This window comes from Podarcis raffonei, chromosome 10 (genome assembly GCF_027172205.1).
Source record: "Podarcis raffonei isolate rPodRaf1 chromosome 10, rPodRaf1.pri, whole genome shotgun sequence".
Classification (NCBI taxonomy): domain Eukaryota; kingdom Metazoa; phylum Chordata; class Lepidosauria; order Squamata; family Lacertidae; genus Podarcis; species Podarcis raffonei.
The window spans coordinates 43,218,363-43,236,529 of NC_070611.1; the positions used below are offsets into that span (position 1 = coordinate 43,218,363).

Below are 18,167 nucleotides of genomic sequence, written 5' to 3' on the forward strand. Positions count from 1 at the left end.
GGGTAGAAAGATAGATGGGCCCTTAATGAAATGCAGAAACCCATCCCTTCTCTCTCTCTTTTACCCACCCACCCACACCATTTCAGCCAAATCATGCCCCACCTATTCTAAGAACAGTAGCTAAGGCAGATAGATTCCCTCTGACCTCCACATAAGTCTTGCACCACCTCTCTTTGCATTGTAACATAGATGGCAAAAATATTCCATATTTTTTCTAGTAATCAGAGTGTCTTAGACTACATGTATTCCAAATTGCATCTTACTATTTCAATATTAATTTAATATTTTAATATCAGTTGTGCAATTAGCCTGGCAATTTTACAGCCTCATGAGCAAGTAAGGTGTGTATATATATATGCATGCAAACATGCATATAACATTCTGCAAGAAATTATTCCAGCTTTAGTAATGACGAAAATCTGCTACTTTTGTTTATTTTGAATCATCTATTCTACTTCTGCTAATGGTGTAAAGGGACAAGAGCTATGGAGACACAGACATACCCCTAAAACAAAGGTATGTCTCTTCAGAATAGAATAGAACAGAATAAGTCAGCTTGTTCCCATTCCAATATCACATTACCTGCTAGAAGGAGTTCCACAGCTGCCAACTCCCCAATATCGAAAAGATCACTCAGAATAAAGGCCTCTCTGATTAGCTGCTCTGGTAAGAGTCTGGTTCCTTGTTGGCCCTGGATAGCAACTCCTTCTGTACTTGCTTTCTGAACCTTTTCATGCTGTTGGGCATTCTTTGGCTACAAAATAAACAAATTAGAATTGCCAACTCTGACCAAAAATGCATAAGAAAAATGAAAAGACATTTCATATGTACAGTATGTCATCATACTGTCAATTCTCCAAACCACGAGAATGAGCTCAACAGCATTTCCCCATTAGGTACAGTCTTAATACAGTTACCATATGAAACATGATTTAAATAAGTGCAAAACCAACTAAACTTTTTACCACCCATCTTCCAATAGAGCAAAGGTTTACTTTTTACCGGATTTCTGAAGAGAGATATGAAGTCAGACTTGTATTTCTTTAAGATCTGGTCAAGAAGATGTGTTGCTTCAGGTTGCCTTTTCCAGATAGCATTAACCACTGCCTGCCAAATGTCTTTGTAGGGCCCCCACAAACTGGCAGCTAAAAATAATATAAACAATACTTTCACAACAGGAGATTGTGACAAAACATTACAAAAACACGATTAAATCAAATGAATTATCTAAAAGGTGTAGCAAAACCAGCAGTCCTCCTGCCATCAGATAGTAATGCCACCTTTACTGTATTATAAGCAGTAGTGGCTGCTGAAGTCTTGAAGAGGTACACACTAGATGGGGGTTTCTTGCATTCACTTTATGTAAAACAGAATAATTCAACCCCCAAGCCAGATATGCTGAAGTAATTGAGGTTCAGGATGGAGAATGTTCACATGCATATACAGTACACACACCAATATGATAATGGTACCCTTCATCCAATATTCAGATGCATTTCAGCTGATTGGAGGAACAAAGGGTGGGGAAGGGGAGTAAAAAGGAGTCCTCATGCAAGAGCCAGCACAGACTTCAGGCTGCCTTTTAATATTAACTATCGCAAACAGCTGCTTTGCACAGGACAAAGCATAAAACCTCTATGCACACTCACACGTGTGAAGATCCCAGACAGGAGCCACTGGGCACACAATGCCTCAGTTTGCGTGAACCGCTTAGTTGAACTATGATTTAGCACAAATACGCAGCCTTCCAAAGGGGAGCTTACAGCTGCTTTGCTCCTCCTCCTCCTCTGGTCTTGCTGTGTTGCTGAAAGCTACCCCATGGTTTAGCTTAGCATGTCATTAGAACCCGTGCTCATGGCTTGTCTCCTCTAGGGAAACCACAAATTGTAAACCAAGGCAAAACATTGGTTACAGCTCATGATTTGATTGGATGAGACAAACCACAAGCCCAAGTTTGGACAATGTGCTATGCCAAACCATGCCTTGGCCCACAGATGAAAAGCAGCCATGATCTCCACATGATCACACAAATATTTGCACTACTAAGCCATCATTGAGCTTAGTGTTTTTGTATGAACCAAGTTATTCTGATGGACGTGGGAGTTTATTCCATTTCCTCACCAAACCAAAAGGGTTTCCCATATAGAAAATATGCAACAAATGAAGCATCTAGACAGCTAAATGTATTAGTAACTTGGAGATGAAAAGTAGGCAAACACAAGGAAAGCCACAGCTTCCTGGGCAATTATAGTTGCCATTCTAGCTGCATCAAAGTGTTCTTAACCAATGGAGATTAGCGGTCCAAGTATGATGAAAGTTATTCAGCCAGGTGTATGAACTCCAAAACAGGCTTCAAAAAACATTTTCGTTAAAAGTTCCACAACGTCATTATTTTACTGAATGTTTATCAGTGTAGCCAAATGGACGAGATCAGAGGCCATCAAGCAGAAAAGCAGAGACAATTCTGAATGACCCAGAAGGAGCCCTATGAGTTACACTGTCATAGCAGTGAGTGTTGGCGCGAGTGGAGAGTGGGGCAGCATCCCACTTACCTTAAAAAACAACAACCACAAACCGATTTATTGCCGGTTACATTTATGTACTGGCACCGAGCTGTAAAAATTGTATGGGCAAAGCCAATGGAGAGGCGCTACAAACTGAAAGGACCGGCGCGATGCAGCTGCGGGATGCAACCCTACATCCGTTTACCTGGTAGCAAATCCCATTGAACTCAACGGGACTTACTTCCGAGTAGCCGCATGGAGGATTGCAAGGCATATATGTAGGAACGCCGTCAGTAGTACATGTTGGAGTGGAAGACAGGAGGAGGCGCCACAACGGGCCGCACGATGGTCCCTCCCGCCGTGAAGAGAAGGGCGCCGGCCAGGGCGCCAGGAGCCCCTCGTTCCCGAACTGGGGGCGGGAGGGAGCCGGGGTCACACTGCGGGACCGACATCTCCCTTCACAGCCTCCGGGCCGCACACGGGCCTCCCCGTACCTGAAATTACCGCCAACGGCGCCGACATCTTGGACGCTCACTGACTCGAGCCAAAGCGCCCTGCAGCCGAGAAGACCCAAAAACAGTAAAAGGCGACTAAAATAATGCCTGGGCAAGAAACGGTCCTCCGAAAGATGCACACATTTAGGCTGCTGAACAGCCGGCCTCCTCCGTTATCTGGCATTTACTACACCGAGCCCCACCCAGCTCTCAGTTCATTACAAAAACAAAACCGTTCAGCTTGAACATTTGGAGCACAGGCACAGCGTGGCCACCTAATCGGTAAGTTCAGGACCCAGAAGCAAAGGATGCTGGGAATTGCGGTTCTTGCGCTCTTCTTGGTAGAAAGGCGGGAAAGGGAAAAGCAGCCTTTAAGACTAAACGCTCCTCCTAGGGAATACAGTGGTACCTCTGGTTAAGAACTTAATTTTTTCCGGAGTGTAGTACAGCCTATTATGCACAGCGGAATTTACTTCTCAATAAACTTGCATAGGATTGCACTGCAAAGGGCTGTTATCAACTGGTTTCAGGGTGGTGGTTTCGTTCAACGTAGTTGGGGGTAGGGAAGGACCAGCGAAGTTGCATACAAAAACAATGCTGCATCCTTTATCTTTCTTTTGGGGGTTGTAGGTAATTTCTATACTTGCCTCCCCAACCTGAAAGTAGCAAGAGGAGCCTCCATGGTTGAGTTGCAGCTCTATGCAAGGCAAAGTCCCCGATCCCCATATCAGCTTGGGAAGTGTTTGCGTGTAATGTTTTTAACTCCTCTTTAACGTCAGTTGTGGGTGATGTTAATGTGCTAGAGAACACGAGGCGCCTGTTTTGCATTGGGCGGGCGGGGGAAGGCGTGTTGAAAAGCAGCCAACACTTACAAACACAGAAGTGAGTGTTTTCGTATGAAGGATGACGGCTGAATCATCGGAAGCTTTTCTGAAGAACAGCTGGGAAAGCAGCAAAACCAACCAAAAGTCTTGCTGGCACCCAAAACCTGACACCAGAGGGTAGAGACAAAGAGAGGCTGCATGCTGCAATAGATAAAAGTACGACTAAAGAATAAGTGGGGTTTTTTGTCCGTTATAACTATTTGTGTATACACCGGCGCGCTTCGCGTTTAGTTAAATAGCAATACTGTACAAAACACAACCAGCAAACGACAAAATTCAAAGCGGCCAAAATATATAGGATAAGTACGGCCATGGGCGTAGAGAAGGAGGGGCAGCTGCCCACTCTCCAAATCAATGAAAATACATAGCTAACTGAAGTTCTGCTCGCCCCCCAACAAAAATCCTGGCTGCGGCTCTTCACAAGCGCGACGGCACCTGGGGACGCTTCCTATACAGTACAAACTTGCAGCTTGCACCCGCCATCACGCGCCTTCTAGCGGTTTCCTGTTTCCTCCCCGTCCCCCTATGGGCTCTTGCGCATGCGCGCTCGGAATAAAGCGCCGTCGGGCAAAAGCAAAACAGCATTTTCCTCTAGCAAAGGTCTGCGTCGCGTGGACCGGAGACGGTGTCCGATCTTCTGTGTAAGGTCGCGTCTTCTGATAGAAGGAGCGCTGACCTTGCCGCTGCCGTCGGATAGCTGGTCGCCGTGGAGCCGCGATCGCGAGGCGGGTGAGTAGAGCCGCGAAGGCAAGGGCTGCTCGGCTGCTGCGAGCGAGCGGAGGCTTGCAGGGGAGTCTTCAGGCCTCGGCCGCCGCTCCTCCGTCGGCCTCGGCCCGCTAGCGGGTGCCGGGGATCCCTCTGACAGCGGGGAAGAAAGGGAGGAGGAGGAGGAGGATCTGGAGAGCCAGGACGGCTCTTCTCCCGGCCACGCACATGGTTCAGTGGGCTCCCTTCCTCATGCACATGATCGTGTAAGCCTTAGCCTTCAAGCACACCATTCTTCTGCTTAGCGTTTTCATGTGCTAAGCACTTCATCTCATTTTATGAGAAAATTAGGGCAGATTACACTTTTGTAGCGCAAAAGGTGCATTTTAGAGTAAATGGGTTCAGGCCGTAGATGTTTCTACCTTTCCGACAGCGAGATTGGTACTCTGCAAATTAGTGCTGTGCAACGAAATGGAAAACCAAACGTGCACGATGCTCAGTCGGTAGTCAGATATTCGTTATCTGACTTAGGTCAACGTACATGGGCCTTCCCTCTTTCCCACCACCCCTTATCCTCGCAGCAACACTGTGAAGGCGATAGGCTAAGAATGAATGGGTAACCCATGATTACCTGGTGAATTTTATGTCTCAATGAGGATTTGAACCTAGAGCTCCACAGTCCTAGTCCAGTACTCCAAGCATGGAAACATACTGGTTTTAGAACTGAGCATGTTGCAGGGCAAATAAAATAGATGCACTTGAATTTGGTGTGTGGGCCTGTGAGATAGGAGTGCATACCCAGAACACGCCAATGTTTAACCTCAGAAATCCATGGTGGTTCTTCTTTTTTTACCTAAATATGTTTTTATTACCAAATTGATGGTCATTACATCTTAAGAGATTCCAAGGGCCAGTTTGGACATAACAATTCTGCATAATAAAATAGGTCATTAAGCCAAGATCAAGCCTTACACCAGCACACTCCCTCTTTTCCTCCCCTGCACTAGCTTCAGGGCTTTTATTGCGGTTACTTTAATTTTGATCTTAAAGACATCCTGATATGAAATCAAGATCAAAGTTATCATTCACAAGATCTGTTCTGGTTCTGTCATATGAAACTCTTCCTTGAGGAGCTTTTGAATACTTCATAAGATTTAGAGCATATTTAAAAATCTTACTTTTTAGAAAAGCTTTTTATGTGCCTTAGTTCTGTGTTTGCCATTTTAATTCTCAGCTTAATTTAATGTATTTTAGCCTATTATGACAGTATTGTTTGATATACCACTTTTGAGTTCATGTGTTAAGAAAATGGTATTAAGTATCTTAAAGTAACAAAACATGGTTTATTTTACGATAAATAGTATATTTCACAGCACACTGCAGATTGTAGACAGTTTCCAGCAAATAAGGTTGGAAAATAGACAAATAAAAAATCTGTTAAAAATAAATACCGTATTTTTCGTCCCATAGGACGCTCCGTCCCATAGGACGCACCTAGGTTTTTTGGGGGGAAATAAAGGAATTTTTTTCCCCTTTATTTCCCCCCCAAAAGCAGGTCGGGGAAACCGAACCAGGTCGAGGAACAGCGGGATGGCGGCGCTGCGCCTCCCTGCTGTCCCCCGAGCTTGTGGGGCTGGCCGATGTCTACCCGGCGAGGTGAGCGCTCTGCTTCAGGGCGCCCCGCCCGCCAGGTGGCAGGCTGCTATCCACAGCGTGGGGAGCCCTGCGGGGAACTCCTGCAGGGCTCTCCACGCTGCGGATGTCTGTCCGGCGCGCGGGGCGCTCTGCTTCAGGGCGTCCTGCCCGCCGGGCGGCAGGCTGCTATCCGCAGCGTGGGGAGCCCTGCGGGGAACTCCTGCAGGGCTCCCCACGCTGCGGATGTCTGTCCGGCGCGCAGGGCGCTCTGCTTCAGGGTGCCCTGCGCGCCGGGCGGCAGGCTGCTATCCGCAGCGTGGGGAGCCCTGCGGGGAACTCCCGCAGGGCTGCCTAGGCTGCGGATGTGTTCCCGAAGCGCCAGGCGCCCTGAAAGCAGAGCGCCCGACGCTCCGGGAAGCAGGCTGCTATCCGCAGCCTAGACATCCCTGCGGGAGTTCCCCACAGGGCTCCCCACGCTGCGGATGTCTTCCTGAAGCCTGGAGAGCGAGAGGGGTCGGTGCACACTGACCCCTCTCGCTCTCCAAGCTTCAGCGAAAGCCTGCATTCGCCCCATAGGATGCACCCAGATTTCCCCTTCATTTTTGGAGGGGGAAAAGTGTGTCCTATAGGGCGAAAAATACGGTAATGTAAAATCTGGTGATATACAGTAATTCATAATCAAATTAGCTTGCTCAGAATGGTTACAAAATTCTTTAATAACCATTGATTTTTACAAGGAATTGAAATGTACACCAGATTAGGTCAATGGAACAAGATCCACCAGCATCACAGAAACTTCAGCATCTTTCCCCCTCCTGTCACCACCTGCTGTCACAATCATCATTGCAGAAAAGAACATTTGTCTTGCTGACTCTTCTTTTTTCCTCTTTTAGGAACTTTACTCTTGTTGGCCACCATGTTTGTGTTAGTGGAGATGACAGATACTGTGCGGATTCCTCCATGGCAGTTTGAAAGGAAGCTTAATGATGCTATCACTGAAGAGTTGAATAAGAAGTTAGCCAATAAGGTAAAGCTTAAGTGTTGTAGACCATGACGGCTGACTAAAGTTTTTTAATGGGCAACTATTGTAAATGTGAAGATTTTTAGAAACAGACCAGTTTGTTGATTGAAAGTAGCCTCTGTGGCTTAGTGTTAATAAAGAGTATAATGTCACATGTAATACTAGGCATGATGCAAAATCACATAACTTAACTGGTGTATTTGCAGTGGCCACAGTAGTTTGCACACCTATGGAAAAAGTACCAGATTTTGACCAATCTAAATTCAGTATCCAAGTGAGATGCAATGTAGTGTAAGACTGGAAAGTAAATGGGAGGCAAAAAATAAGTAGAAACTAGAACTGAGGCATCCGTTTAGGAAACACACTCAAATTTCTTCTTAATTATCTCATCTTTCCCTACTGCTTTTGCCAGTTGAGGCCGGCACGTATAAATAATTTTCTGCTAAACAATTATTTTGAATCAGTTCACCAGTTTGGTTCATCTGCACAGCTTTCCTTGTGCATGAACTCTGGCATATTGTTTCAGGAAGGCTTAACACATTTCCTCTAGTTGCTGGAATTTATTGCTCTCCGGATTTTGTCTTCCCCACCCCCAAACAGGTTGTGTATAATGTTGGGCTCTGCATCTGCCTTTACGACATCACAAAACTGGAAGATTCCTACATATTCCCAGGAGATGGTGCATCACATACAAAAGGTTTGCCTCTTATTCTTCTTAATATGAGCGCTTTGGATTGGTAGGAGAGTTGACAACCACAAAATCTGAGAGGTGCCTAAAGCAATATGAACATGAGTAGACAGCACTACAGTACTTTAAGATCTCTATTTTCTTCATGTGGGAATCTACGTTTTGCTGGTAAAGCAAAAGATACTTTCTGTAGCAAATACATTTGGGAACTGCTTCATAGGCAGAAATCAGAAGAAGTCCCTTTTACTTCATTTAATCCTTAGAACTTGCTATCCCTTAGGAGAGTTGTGGTGACACACTAGGTATGCTGCAGTACCACATTTTCTTACCTGTTGCTAATATTCTCAAGGAGGTAGGCTTGTTCTACATGTTTATATATTGATGATCTAGGCTGCAGAAATGGAAATATGATATGCTGACCTATGGCAGGGTTGGGGAGCAACTTCAGCAGGAGGACTAGATCCAGAAGTGACCAGCCCTCCATGAGCCACTTTGACAGGTGGTCACTTTATTGGTCACGCCTATTGCTTAGACATATCTCCTGTGTAGGATCTGATGTGCAGGCACACATTAAAAATCATGATATAAATAGCTTGCAGTACCACGGTGTATATGCCAACTTTGGAAGCAAGTTTACAATGGGACAATCCCAAGTAAGTGGGTGCCGGATGCAGCTTAGGCTTTGTTTTTGGAATCACATTTGGAAAAGCAGGGTTCCTGTGCCTTTAAAAGCTGCGTCTCAACTATCAGGTCTAGCAAGACATAGTTGATTTCCAATAGTAAACATGAGGCTGCCGGGGGGTGTTTTACCCATGCACCACATGGCAGCCATGTTGTGTTATTCCGTGTCCCTCCATGGCAGCCATTTTGTAACTAGTGCCAACAGGGCTCTCAAAATTCAAAATGTGACAATTGGTCAGAAAAGGTTGGTGATCCCTGTCTTAAATTCTCAATTTATCACAATGTTCTCCTTTAGAATGCTGACGGATTTATCAGTCATGGAATGGTGACAGTATATTACTTGCAATGTGCATAATATGTACCTTTATGCTCCTGCATAAATGACACTTGTTATCCTCTCCCTTGACTTTTTTGCTATTTTTTTATTAATCAGTTTCTTACGGAAAATGAAAGGTACTGACAGACTTTTTCCAGTGTGTATTTCAGTTGTTCACTCTAGAAACTGCTGGTGTCTTGACCTTCATTTATCTTGTACATCTAATATCTGACAAGACAAATCTAAAAGACCACTTGGGTGCAAACAGGGCCACTCTAATCTTCATTTCCCTTACTGCTGCAGTTCACTCAGCACTGTCCTATTTGCTCTAGTTACCGATCAAAACAAGTCTATTTTCAGTCTGCCAGGCTTGCAGAATCTCAAAAAGCTGACACAGCTGCCCAGAAACTGGACTGATATGCTATGCACATCATTAGAGCAATGACATAGAAGCATAGATTGAAAGCATAGTTTTCCTTAGGATTTCTCAGACAGTTTTTGGAAGACGGAGAGGTGCAATTAATGATGTGCGACTTTGAAATTCTTAGTCCCCTAAACATGTGTTTCTCCACTTGTACATCCAGCTGTGTGCATGTCTGAGTGAAGATACTGGATTTTGTCAAGTAGAGAAGGTCAGAAGCAAGTGCCAACTCCACCCACCCATGCTTTGCCAGTACTGTGGTACCTCAGGTTAAGTACTTAATTCGTTCCGGAGCTCCGTACTTAACCTGAAACTGTTCTTAACCTGAAGCACCACTTTAGCTAATGGGGCCTCCTGCTGCTGCTGCTGCTGCGCCGCCGGAGCACGATTTCTGTTCTCATCCTGAAGCAAAGTTCTTAACCTGAAGCACTATTTCTGGGTTAGCAGAATCTGTAACCTGAAGCATATGTAACCCAAGGTACCACTGTATCATGGTTTTGGGTCTTTTGGTTCTGCCCTGCATTTACTACAGCATTTACACCTTCCCATTGGAGGTCATGTCCTATATTTAAAGAGACAAAACCCTTATGCTTCTGTTAAACAACAACTACAAACATTTTGCCACACTTGCTTTGGTGATTGTAGGAACAGTCACTGAAACTTAGGAGGTTTTGGCTTGAAATGGGAGTACCACTGTATGGTGGTATTTGAGCCTGCTCAGCCCATTCATTATTTATCCAAGTTTTTTCAGAAACTAGTAAATAGCAAAATGCTAGTACAGTCATACCTCGGGTTACAGATGCTTTGGGTTGCGCAATTTTGGATTTGGAAGTACCAGAATGGGTTACTTCCGGGTTTCTGCGCATGCGCAGAAGTGCCAAATCACAACCCGTGCAGACCCGACACTGTGGGTTGCGGAAGTGCTTCCCGCACGGATCACGTTCGCAACCCAAGTGTCCACTGTATTGGATTGTTATTTTAGCGGTCCATAGGGAGGGAGTGAATAGTGACTTGTTCAAGCAGCATGTTGTGTTGCTTTTTTCTTTTTCAGTGCATTTTCGGTATGTTGTGTTTCACCCCTTTCTGGATGAAATTTTGGTTGGAGTAATAAAAGGCTGCAGTCTGGAAGGAGTTCGGGGTAAATTTTAACTTTTACTAGTAATTCACCAAATAATCACAGGAATATTGTGGGTAGGACTGCAGTGGGTGTCTAGAATTATGAAATATTATACCAAGATAACCAGTAGATATGTCTCAAAAGAAAGACTGTTCTATTAAAAAAGTTTGAAGTTACTATGGTTAAGATGTTTGGAATCACTCCTTAGTAGCAGCAATACATTGCCAAAAGAACTGAACTTCAGTTTCTTTTCTGAAAAATAAATAAGTAAAAATAAGTCAATATAGAACGAAAGGTGGAAAAACATATTTGAGGCTTAAAGTTCTCCTTTATTGCCCTGATGGATATTCCAATTCTGCATTTATTAAATTTACAGTACAGCAGAAAGAATGCTGGACATAGGTTCAGATTCCTTATTGGACATGCCACTAGGTGATGACATGGGGAAAGCGTAAATTCTAGGAGTCACATTGCATCCATCTTGCTTCTTTATTAATCTGAACTTCTTTTTTTGTAGTTTCACTTGGGTTCTTTGATGACATCATCATTCCTCCAGAATCCCTACAGCAACCTGCCAAGTTGTATCCTCTAAACAGCTCCATGATGCTGGATAGCTAAAGATGTATAATATGAAAGCTACTTCCCTTCAGATGGAGTCTGTTTTTACTTAATGCAAAACCCCCTATGAGTATGTTACAAAACGTTCCAGTAGATTGTCCGTTATTTAATGCTAGACTAATAATAATAATAATAATAATTTTTTATTTATACCCCACCCTCCCCAGCCAAGGCTGGGCTCAGAGCGGCTTACAAGCAATAATAAAAACAAGATGAATGATTACAAGTTAAAAACAAAAATAAAATACAACATTAAAATAATGGAACATTAAAATATTAAAATGTAGCCTCATCGCAGGAGGAGAAGGAAAAGAAAAAAGAAAGAGAGGGAGGGAGGAAATCAAATTGGCTCCAAGCCAAAGGCCAGGTGGAACAACTCTGTCTTACAGGCCCTGCAGAAAGAAATCAGATCCTGCAGGGCTCTGGTCTCATGAGGCAGAGCGTTCCACCAGGCCGGAGCCAGAGTTGAAAAGGCCCTGGCTTTGGTTGAAGCCAATCGTAACTTCCTTAGGGCCTGGGACCACAAGGGTGTTGTTATTTATGGACCTTGAGGCTCTCCGTGGGGCATACCAGGAGAGGCGGTCCCATAGGTATGAGGGTCCTAGGCCGTGAAGGGCTTTAAAGGTCAAAAGCAGCACCTTAAATCTGACCCTGTATTCCACCGGGAGCCAGTGGAGCTTGAAAAGCACTGGGTGAATATGCTCCCATGGCAGAGACCCCGTGAGGAGCCTCGCTGCAGCATTCTGTACCCGCTGGAGTTTCTGGGACAGCTTCAAGGGCAGCCCCGCGAAGAGCAAATTACAGTAGTCAAGCCTGGAGATGACCGTCGCATGGATCACTGTGGCCAGGTCAGGGCGGGAAAGGTAAGGGACCAACTGCTTGATGCGGCAAAGGTGGAAAAATGTCCCCTTGGCTGTTGCTGTAACTTGCGCCTCCATGGAAAGGGAGGCGTCAAGGATTACACCCAAACTCTTAATGGAAGGCAATGGCACTAATTGGGCCCCCGCAAGAGAAGGGAGTTGGTCCCTCATCCCCATGCCATCCCGACCTAGCCATAGGACCTCTGTCTTCGAAGGATTTAGTTTCAATCGGCTCCCACGAAACCATCCAGCCACAGCTTCCAAGCATCTGGTCAGTGTGTTCGGGGCCGAGTCGGTGTGGCCATCCATCAGCAGATAGAGCTGAGTGTCTTAACATTAAGTCACTATTCCACAGCTCAGGAAAGCATCCATATAATTTTTGAACTGGGTGTATCCAACACTTTCACAATGGATCTTTCATTTACTCTCATCCCTGCCCCCCCCCCAAGCTTATTTAGAGAGGAATTATCAGACATTGTGAGCTGTGTTATCTGGTGCTGCAGGTGTAAGAGGTCAGGGTTGCAGGGCACAAGATTCGTCCACCTAATCTTGGGCAACCTCCGAGGGCACAAACTCTGTGGCCATGGATGGATGCAGGCTTCAATGTTTGACAGGGCCCCCAGACTCTGTAGGGAAGCTTTGTGGAAACTGTTGGGGAAGAGAAAAAGAGCCATTGCACAAAGCTGCCTTCTACTTGCACATTGGATACAACCCAAAGATTAGTTGGGTTGAGGGAAGTGGTATGAAGGGCATTAATAGGAAAGAGATCAGTTAAGGTTTGGTATGCGGCAGTCCAAGTCAAATGTCTTATTTGTTTCCATCCTGAGACCTGTGGCTAGTTGCTGGATTGAATTCAATTTTCTTGCTGCATAACACAAGAGACATTTATTAGCAGATCTAGCATGGTCTGTGTTCTGTGAGAAAACCTTGCACAGGGGACAGTGAAATGCGTTTTCCAGAATGCATTTAGGATAATTTGCAGCAGAAAATTTTCCATTGCTGTAGAGAGTGATCTAATTTACCATGCTTATTTTACTTGTACTGTATTTAGTTAAAAAGCTGTGAGAGCCAATCTCAGAAAAGGGATTTCATACTTGAATTTGAACTTCTATGCCTTCTTATCGCACTGTTGCCTTAACTCTCTATGTGCCCAGTGATGAAGCAGAACAAGTATGGGTTTGGGAATATGAGACCGAAGAAGGAGCCCATGACCTGTATATGGATACAGGAGAGGAAATCCGTTTCCGGGTGGTTGATGAAACTTTCATTGACACATCCCCAACAGGCCCAAGCTCTGCAGAGCCCTCCACCTCTAGTGCCACAGAGGAGGTGCAGAAGAAGGAAGCCCCCTACACACTAGTGGTAACTATTTAACACTACTCCTTTCTACATAGGCTTTTGAAATATCCTTTCACTACCTAAAAGTAGTCACATAGGATGTAGACCTTATTCTTTTAACTATTTATAGTTGTGAGGAAAGGATATGTGAGGATTTCTAAGTGACCTCAGAATGAAAAACTCAGAATTCAGAGAATACTGCAGATTAAATGGATAATCCAGATTTTCATGTGCTAAATTCTAACATATATTCTTTCTCTGTGCAGGGATCTATCAGTGAACCTGGTCTGGGTCTCCTATCCTGGTGGACAAACAGTTAGCCAAAGGGAGAGACTTCTACAAGATGGGCATTTACCAGATTGGAAAAGCCAGTGTGTGCATTTTTCTCTCCTTAGAAAGCAACTGCAGAATGGAAACACTGTGTTTCTATTTCTACTTTACCCTAGTTTTGAAGTAGATGATGAGTGGGAACATGCAGTGTGATGTCATCAACACAGAATATTTGCATACCATGGCCCTGTCAACAAACTGGTGGTTCTGATCTTTCTATACCTAGCAGAACTGGGTACAAGAACCTAAGAAGAATCTGCTACCCTAGAAGAAATTTGAGACAGACCTTGTGTTTAAAGCAGATGCAAGAAGAAACTTTGAAGAACTTCAGTCTAGAAGAAACCAGTAGTGATTTGAGAGGTGGAGAGGAATGGTGTTATGAAAGCTTGCAGTCATTTTACTGAATCCCTCTTGTTCCTTTTCCCCATTTGGATGGATGTGTTTCTGACAGTGGAGGAAATTCATGCCCTGGCTTTTAAAGGTCACATACTGATAAGGAAGACTAGGGCAAGGGTAAGAATCGAATCTATATAGCCATCAGACTGCCTCCAGTGGGTCCTCCTGAATATCTTGGAACTATTTGCTTAACCCTGGCAAATTCAGTGAGCCACTGTACTTGCAGAACACTCTAATAACGGGGTTAGTAAGTCTGCAGTGTTTAGAGAGCAAACAAACCTTGTTAGCTGCTCTTCTTAATCTTGCTGTCTTCCATGAAAACATGTGGTTTGAGTTTGTTTTTAGCTTAGAAATGTAGATGGATTATAGCCTTTTTTCCTCTACATAACAAAATTCTAATGCAAGTTGCTGTAGATGTGAATGACATCTCGAAACTCAACAACTTTTGTTGACTTTCTGTATAAGGAGGCAGATATTCACATCTTGAAGTAGATAATTCTTCCTTGGGTGTTGAATAGGAGTGCAAACATAGACAATGGCCATTCAGTTTTTGGTCTTTGACTGCATTGTAGTGGAAAATATAGAACATTGGGCAGCAGTGCAAAAGGCACACAAAGACACAATTACAATACACAATAAAAACATTCCTACGGCATCATAGGACTATACATGTGGACCACTAATGAGAAAAGCAAAGCTAGGACTACCAGAGCATCAGGTAATAAATATAGCTCTTCATTTTAAGAAGGGCTTTTGACGTACATGTCTTCTATGGTAACATACTTGAATAGAGCCTGCTTTTTGATGGCAATATATTTGGCTTACAAGTGCACCGGTGAAGCCGCTCTGCCTTGGCTGTTCCTGCTTCAAGGCCTTGATTGGAGGTTTTAATGCTGCTGTAACCCACTGAGGGTCGTGCAGGACATCTGCTTCTGATGTTCCTATGCGAGGTGATTACTGCAGAGCCAGTGTTTTTCTAATAAATATTGCTAGTGTATAATGGCTGGAACAGCAGCTTTGGTTATAAAGGATATATGAGTTAACTATACAGCCAGAGAAGTGGCAATGCAGGTTTTTGACTGCTTTTCAATGAAAGCCTCCTGAAATGGAGGTACCTGAAGTTCCAATAAACTTTGCACTGGTTTAAATCTTCTATTTTATTGTATAGTGCTGCCTAAAAGAATTTACAGTTTTGTGTGATGGTGACATGTGATGCCGGAAAAATCCGAGGGCTCCCTTGGACAAAAAGTAAAGACACCAACCAGGATAACTTGGGAGCAAAACAGCAGCCTGTAGGCTTGGCCTTTATTGAACTGTTGCAACAGGGTGTTCCCCTCACTTGCAAGAGAGAGGAAAGACCCAGAAAAATAGTGTGCAAGGTCTTATAAAAACTTTTTGAAATTCCCCTCCTCTAGGTCAAGCCCACCCCCAGAAACATCATGCATACATTACAGAAAGGAGGGGTTGAGGGAGGAGTTGGTGGTAACCTGAGTGTCTTGTCACCTGGCTAGTTCCTCCTTTCCTCCCTCCCCATGAGTCACTTCCAGGAGACAAAGGGGAGTTTGCAGTTTCCTGCCCCCAGAGGGAAGATCTGATCATTGTCCTTTGTTTCAGTCCATGCTGAATCCACTCCCATATGCAACTTCTTTGTGATCTAGATTGTCTTCTGTCTGGGATCATCAGGGTTGGCATAGCAACTGGGCAGGGCTCCTGTGGATGTGCTGAGACGGTGAAGGGATTATGGCTGACCAGGACCAAGCCACCCCCCTTTGATAGTTCTTGTCATATGGAGTAAAATAAAATGGAACAGTGCAAATCCGATGTATGGTTGATTTTCTATGAATTTATAACAGAAATGTGGCGTATGTAGTGTGTGTGTGTGTGAAGTTTGTACAAACAGAATGATTGGGGTGGGGGGGTTCCTGCTACACATGACACATCAACCAATTTAATACAGAGTTTTAAGCACCTAAATGAAGTTCCCCAGAAATAACCACTTGTTCTTTCTTGCCATTAAGCAAAGGCTTTTCTATTGTGACTCACTCAATATAGAATCTGAACCAGCTTAATTAATACACACACTCAGGCTCTTAGCCAATAACCAATTATGTTGGAGTTAGCACCACTGAAATCAGACTTTTGAGTAGACATGATTTTTTTATTTAAAATATATATTGTTTAATCATTAGAATTTCTATTCAATGACATTTTAAAAAATCATATTTAAAAAATAAGAAATTATAAACTCAACCACTGCTTTAAAATGCTTGCTGAAGCAGAGAGTCACGTGGTTGAAGTTCAAGAAGTGCATTGTCTAAGCTCTGCTGAGGGTTGGGCCCACTGCACTGATTGTACAGCATTGTACTGCTTTTATTCCACATGGTTGGAAGGACACATTTGAAATTCATAAGTGAACTTTAGAGAATATTAGAATCATAGTCTTTATTGTATATAACACGCTTCAATGTGGAAAATTCCCAGGATGACTTCAATGCATCCAGCAGAGTAACAAAGTAATCCAAAAATTATAAAATAAGCATAAACCAAGTAAAAGGCAGTGTTAAATTCACCGCTCAAAGGACTGCAGAAATAAGCTTTGTGTGTGTGCCATTTTCTGACCAGTCAATGTTTCAGTAAATCTGCCACAAATCTTGAGTAATGCTATTCCAAGATGGCCTAGATTAAAAATTGAAAGACACCAACCAAATAAAATTGGAATTTAAAGCGCCTCATAAAATTCACAACAAACACTCATAACATCTAATCCACAACACATTAGTCTAAAAACCCCCATCAATTTGCACAGAGCACGTGAGGGGGGAGCAATAACTCCCATATCAAAAACTTAATTGCTAGCATTTGATCTACTATACTAAAATATGGCGGAAACCTTTTAGCTGGTTGCAGCTCCCCCCAACCCCTCACTTGGAAACAAGTCGTGTTTATCCAACGTTGTTGTCGGAGCGAGTTCTTGGCATCCCAGAAGCTTGTTTCCAGCACATAAAGTGGCTCGAAATCTTCCCTCGCCGAGGCGTTTCCTGTTCTTGGAGCCTCCGTAATAATACTTGGCCTCCCAAATAACGTATTTTAAGTCTTGGTAAGAGACCGTGTTGACATACCTTGCTTGGCTTCGTTTTAAATTTTATTTTGAATGCGAACGAGGGCCGGTTCGGAGTATCGCAGAATTCTTGGGCGCCTCGGCCCAGCAAGCCTACGAAGGAAAGGTGAGGGAGACCGGAGCCCCCCGATAGGCAGGAGCGGCTCCCAGGACGCGAACTGCCGCCGACACCGCGCCCATTTTGAAAAACCGGAACGACCGTGACGTTTCCTAAAGCGCCGTCGTCGACGAGAGGCCCCCAGAGCAGCAGAGGCGCCCAGTGTAGCGCCGGGATAGAAGCGTCACTTTCTTAGGCTCGAGGGACCCCGCTGCTGATTCTCAGAAGGCTCCCTCAGACGACAGAAGATATTCCTCTTGTTATGCTGCAAAACAAAGTCGTAATCTGTGCTAACGTAATGCTTCAGACGCAATGACAACCAGGTAAGGCTGCCTTGGCTAATCCTGAAGGTGAGGACCCAGAAGCAATGAACGCTGGGAAGTGTAGTCCCAGCCTGCCTCGTGGAGGGTAGCGGGAAAGAATGAAGTGTACTCGTTCGGTTCTGGGAGTCGAGCGTATATTTGGCAAAGCCGTTCTCTTCAATTAACTTATCTTAATTTAAAAATAAACATCTTTTGCAGCCTCCATTCCCTGTGTGATTTCAAGGTTCCTTTCGGGCGGAATTAGCAATCGTGGTTTTGCTTAAATATAGCAAGGCAAGCACATGCCCAAAATAAGTAGCTTGGGAAGGTTTCAAAAGTATTCAAGAATAAGACTTTAGAATAACACTGTAAGGCTGTGTTGTGTACTGAGTTGAATAGGATCCAAATTGCAGCAGTCTGATTGGTCCTAGAACAATAGGATTCAGAATGCAGCAGTCTGATTGGTCCGCAGGAGCCACCCAATCCAACTCCAGATGGAAGTGAATCCGCAACCTGATTGGCCTACAGGAGAATCCCGGAATTAGCCAATCACGTGGGACCCATTGTGTAAAGAATGTATATAAAGCAGACATTTCGAGGGAACTTTTGTTTCTCACTACTATGAGCTGAATAAAGAGCATG

General features: G+C 44.2%; 2 protein-coding genes and 1 long non-coding RNA gene across 4 annotated transcripts in view; 1 reads left to right on the forward strand and 2 right to left on the reverse strand.

Moving 5' to 3' along the window:
* NUP205 (nucleoporin 205) overlaps window positions 1-3,105 on the reverse strand; it is a 35,980-nt gene extending 32,875 nt beyond the window's left edge. Inside the window, exons 1-3 of the mRNA XM_053406805.1 lie at window positions 2,999-3,105; window positions 1,003-1,145; window positions 583-754 (exon numbers count right to left, since the gene is read on the reverse strand). Of these exons, the coding sequence (XP_053262780.1) occupies window positions 583-754; window positions 1,003-1,145; window positions 2,999-3,026 (343 nt within the window). The 5' untranslated portion in view covers window positions 3,027-3,105. The remainder of the gene's footprint in view (window positions 1-582; window positions 755-1,002; window positions 1,146-2,998) is intronic.
* A 1,433-nt stretch (window positions 3,106-4,538) lies between these two features.
* On the forward strand, window positions 4,539-15,156 carry POLR3H (RNA polymerase III subunit H). 2 transcript variants are annotated; one of them, XM_053406809.1, is made up of 7 exons: window positions 4,539-4,611; window positions 7,116-7,249; window positions 7,844-7,940; window positions 10,401-10,487; window positions 10,984-11,047; window positions 13,099-13,306; window positions 13,549-15,156. In XM_053406809.1, exons 2-7 carry the CDS (start codon window positions 7,139-7,141, stop codon window positions 13,600-13,602), a joined length of 621 nt encoding a protein of 206 aa, XP_053262784.1. In that variant the 5' UTR covers window positions 4,539-4,611; window positions 7,116-7,138; the 3' UTR covers window positions 13,603-15,156. The 2 variants fall into 2 exon arrangements, with proteins under 2 accessions (XP_053262784.1, XP_053262783.1); XM_053406808.1 differs by lacking the exon at window positions 4,539-4,611 and adding an exon at window positions 4,834-4,853.
* LOC128422615 (uncharacterized) lies at window positions 12,301-18,069 on the reverse strand. Its single transcript, XR_008332540.1, has 2 exons — window positions 17,128-18,069; window positions 12,301-12,592 (listed from the first exon to the last, which is right to left on the reverse strand). It is a non-coding gene; the product is annotated as an uncharacterized LOC128422615 (long non-coding RNA).
* Between the last annotated feature and the right edge of the window lie 98 nt (window positions 18,070-18,167).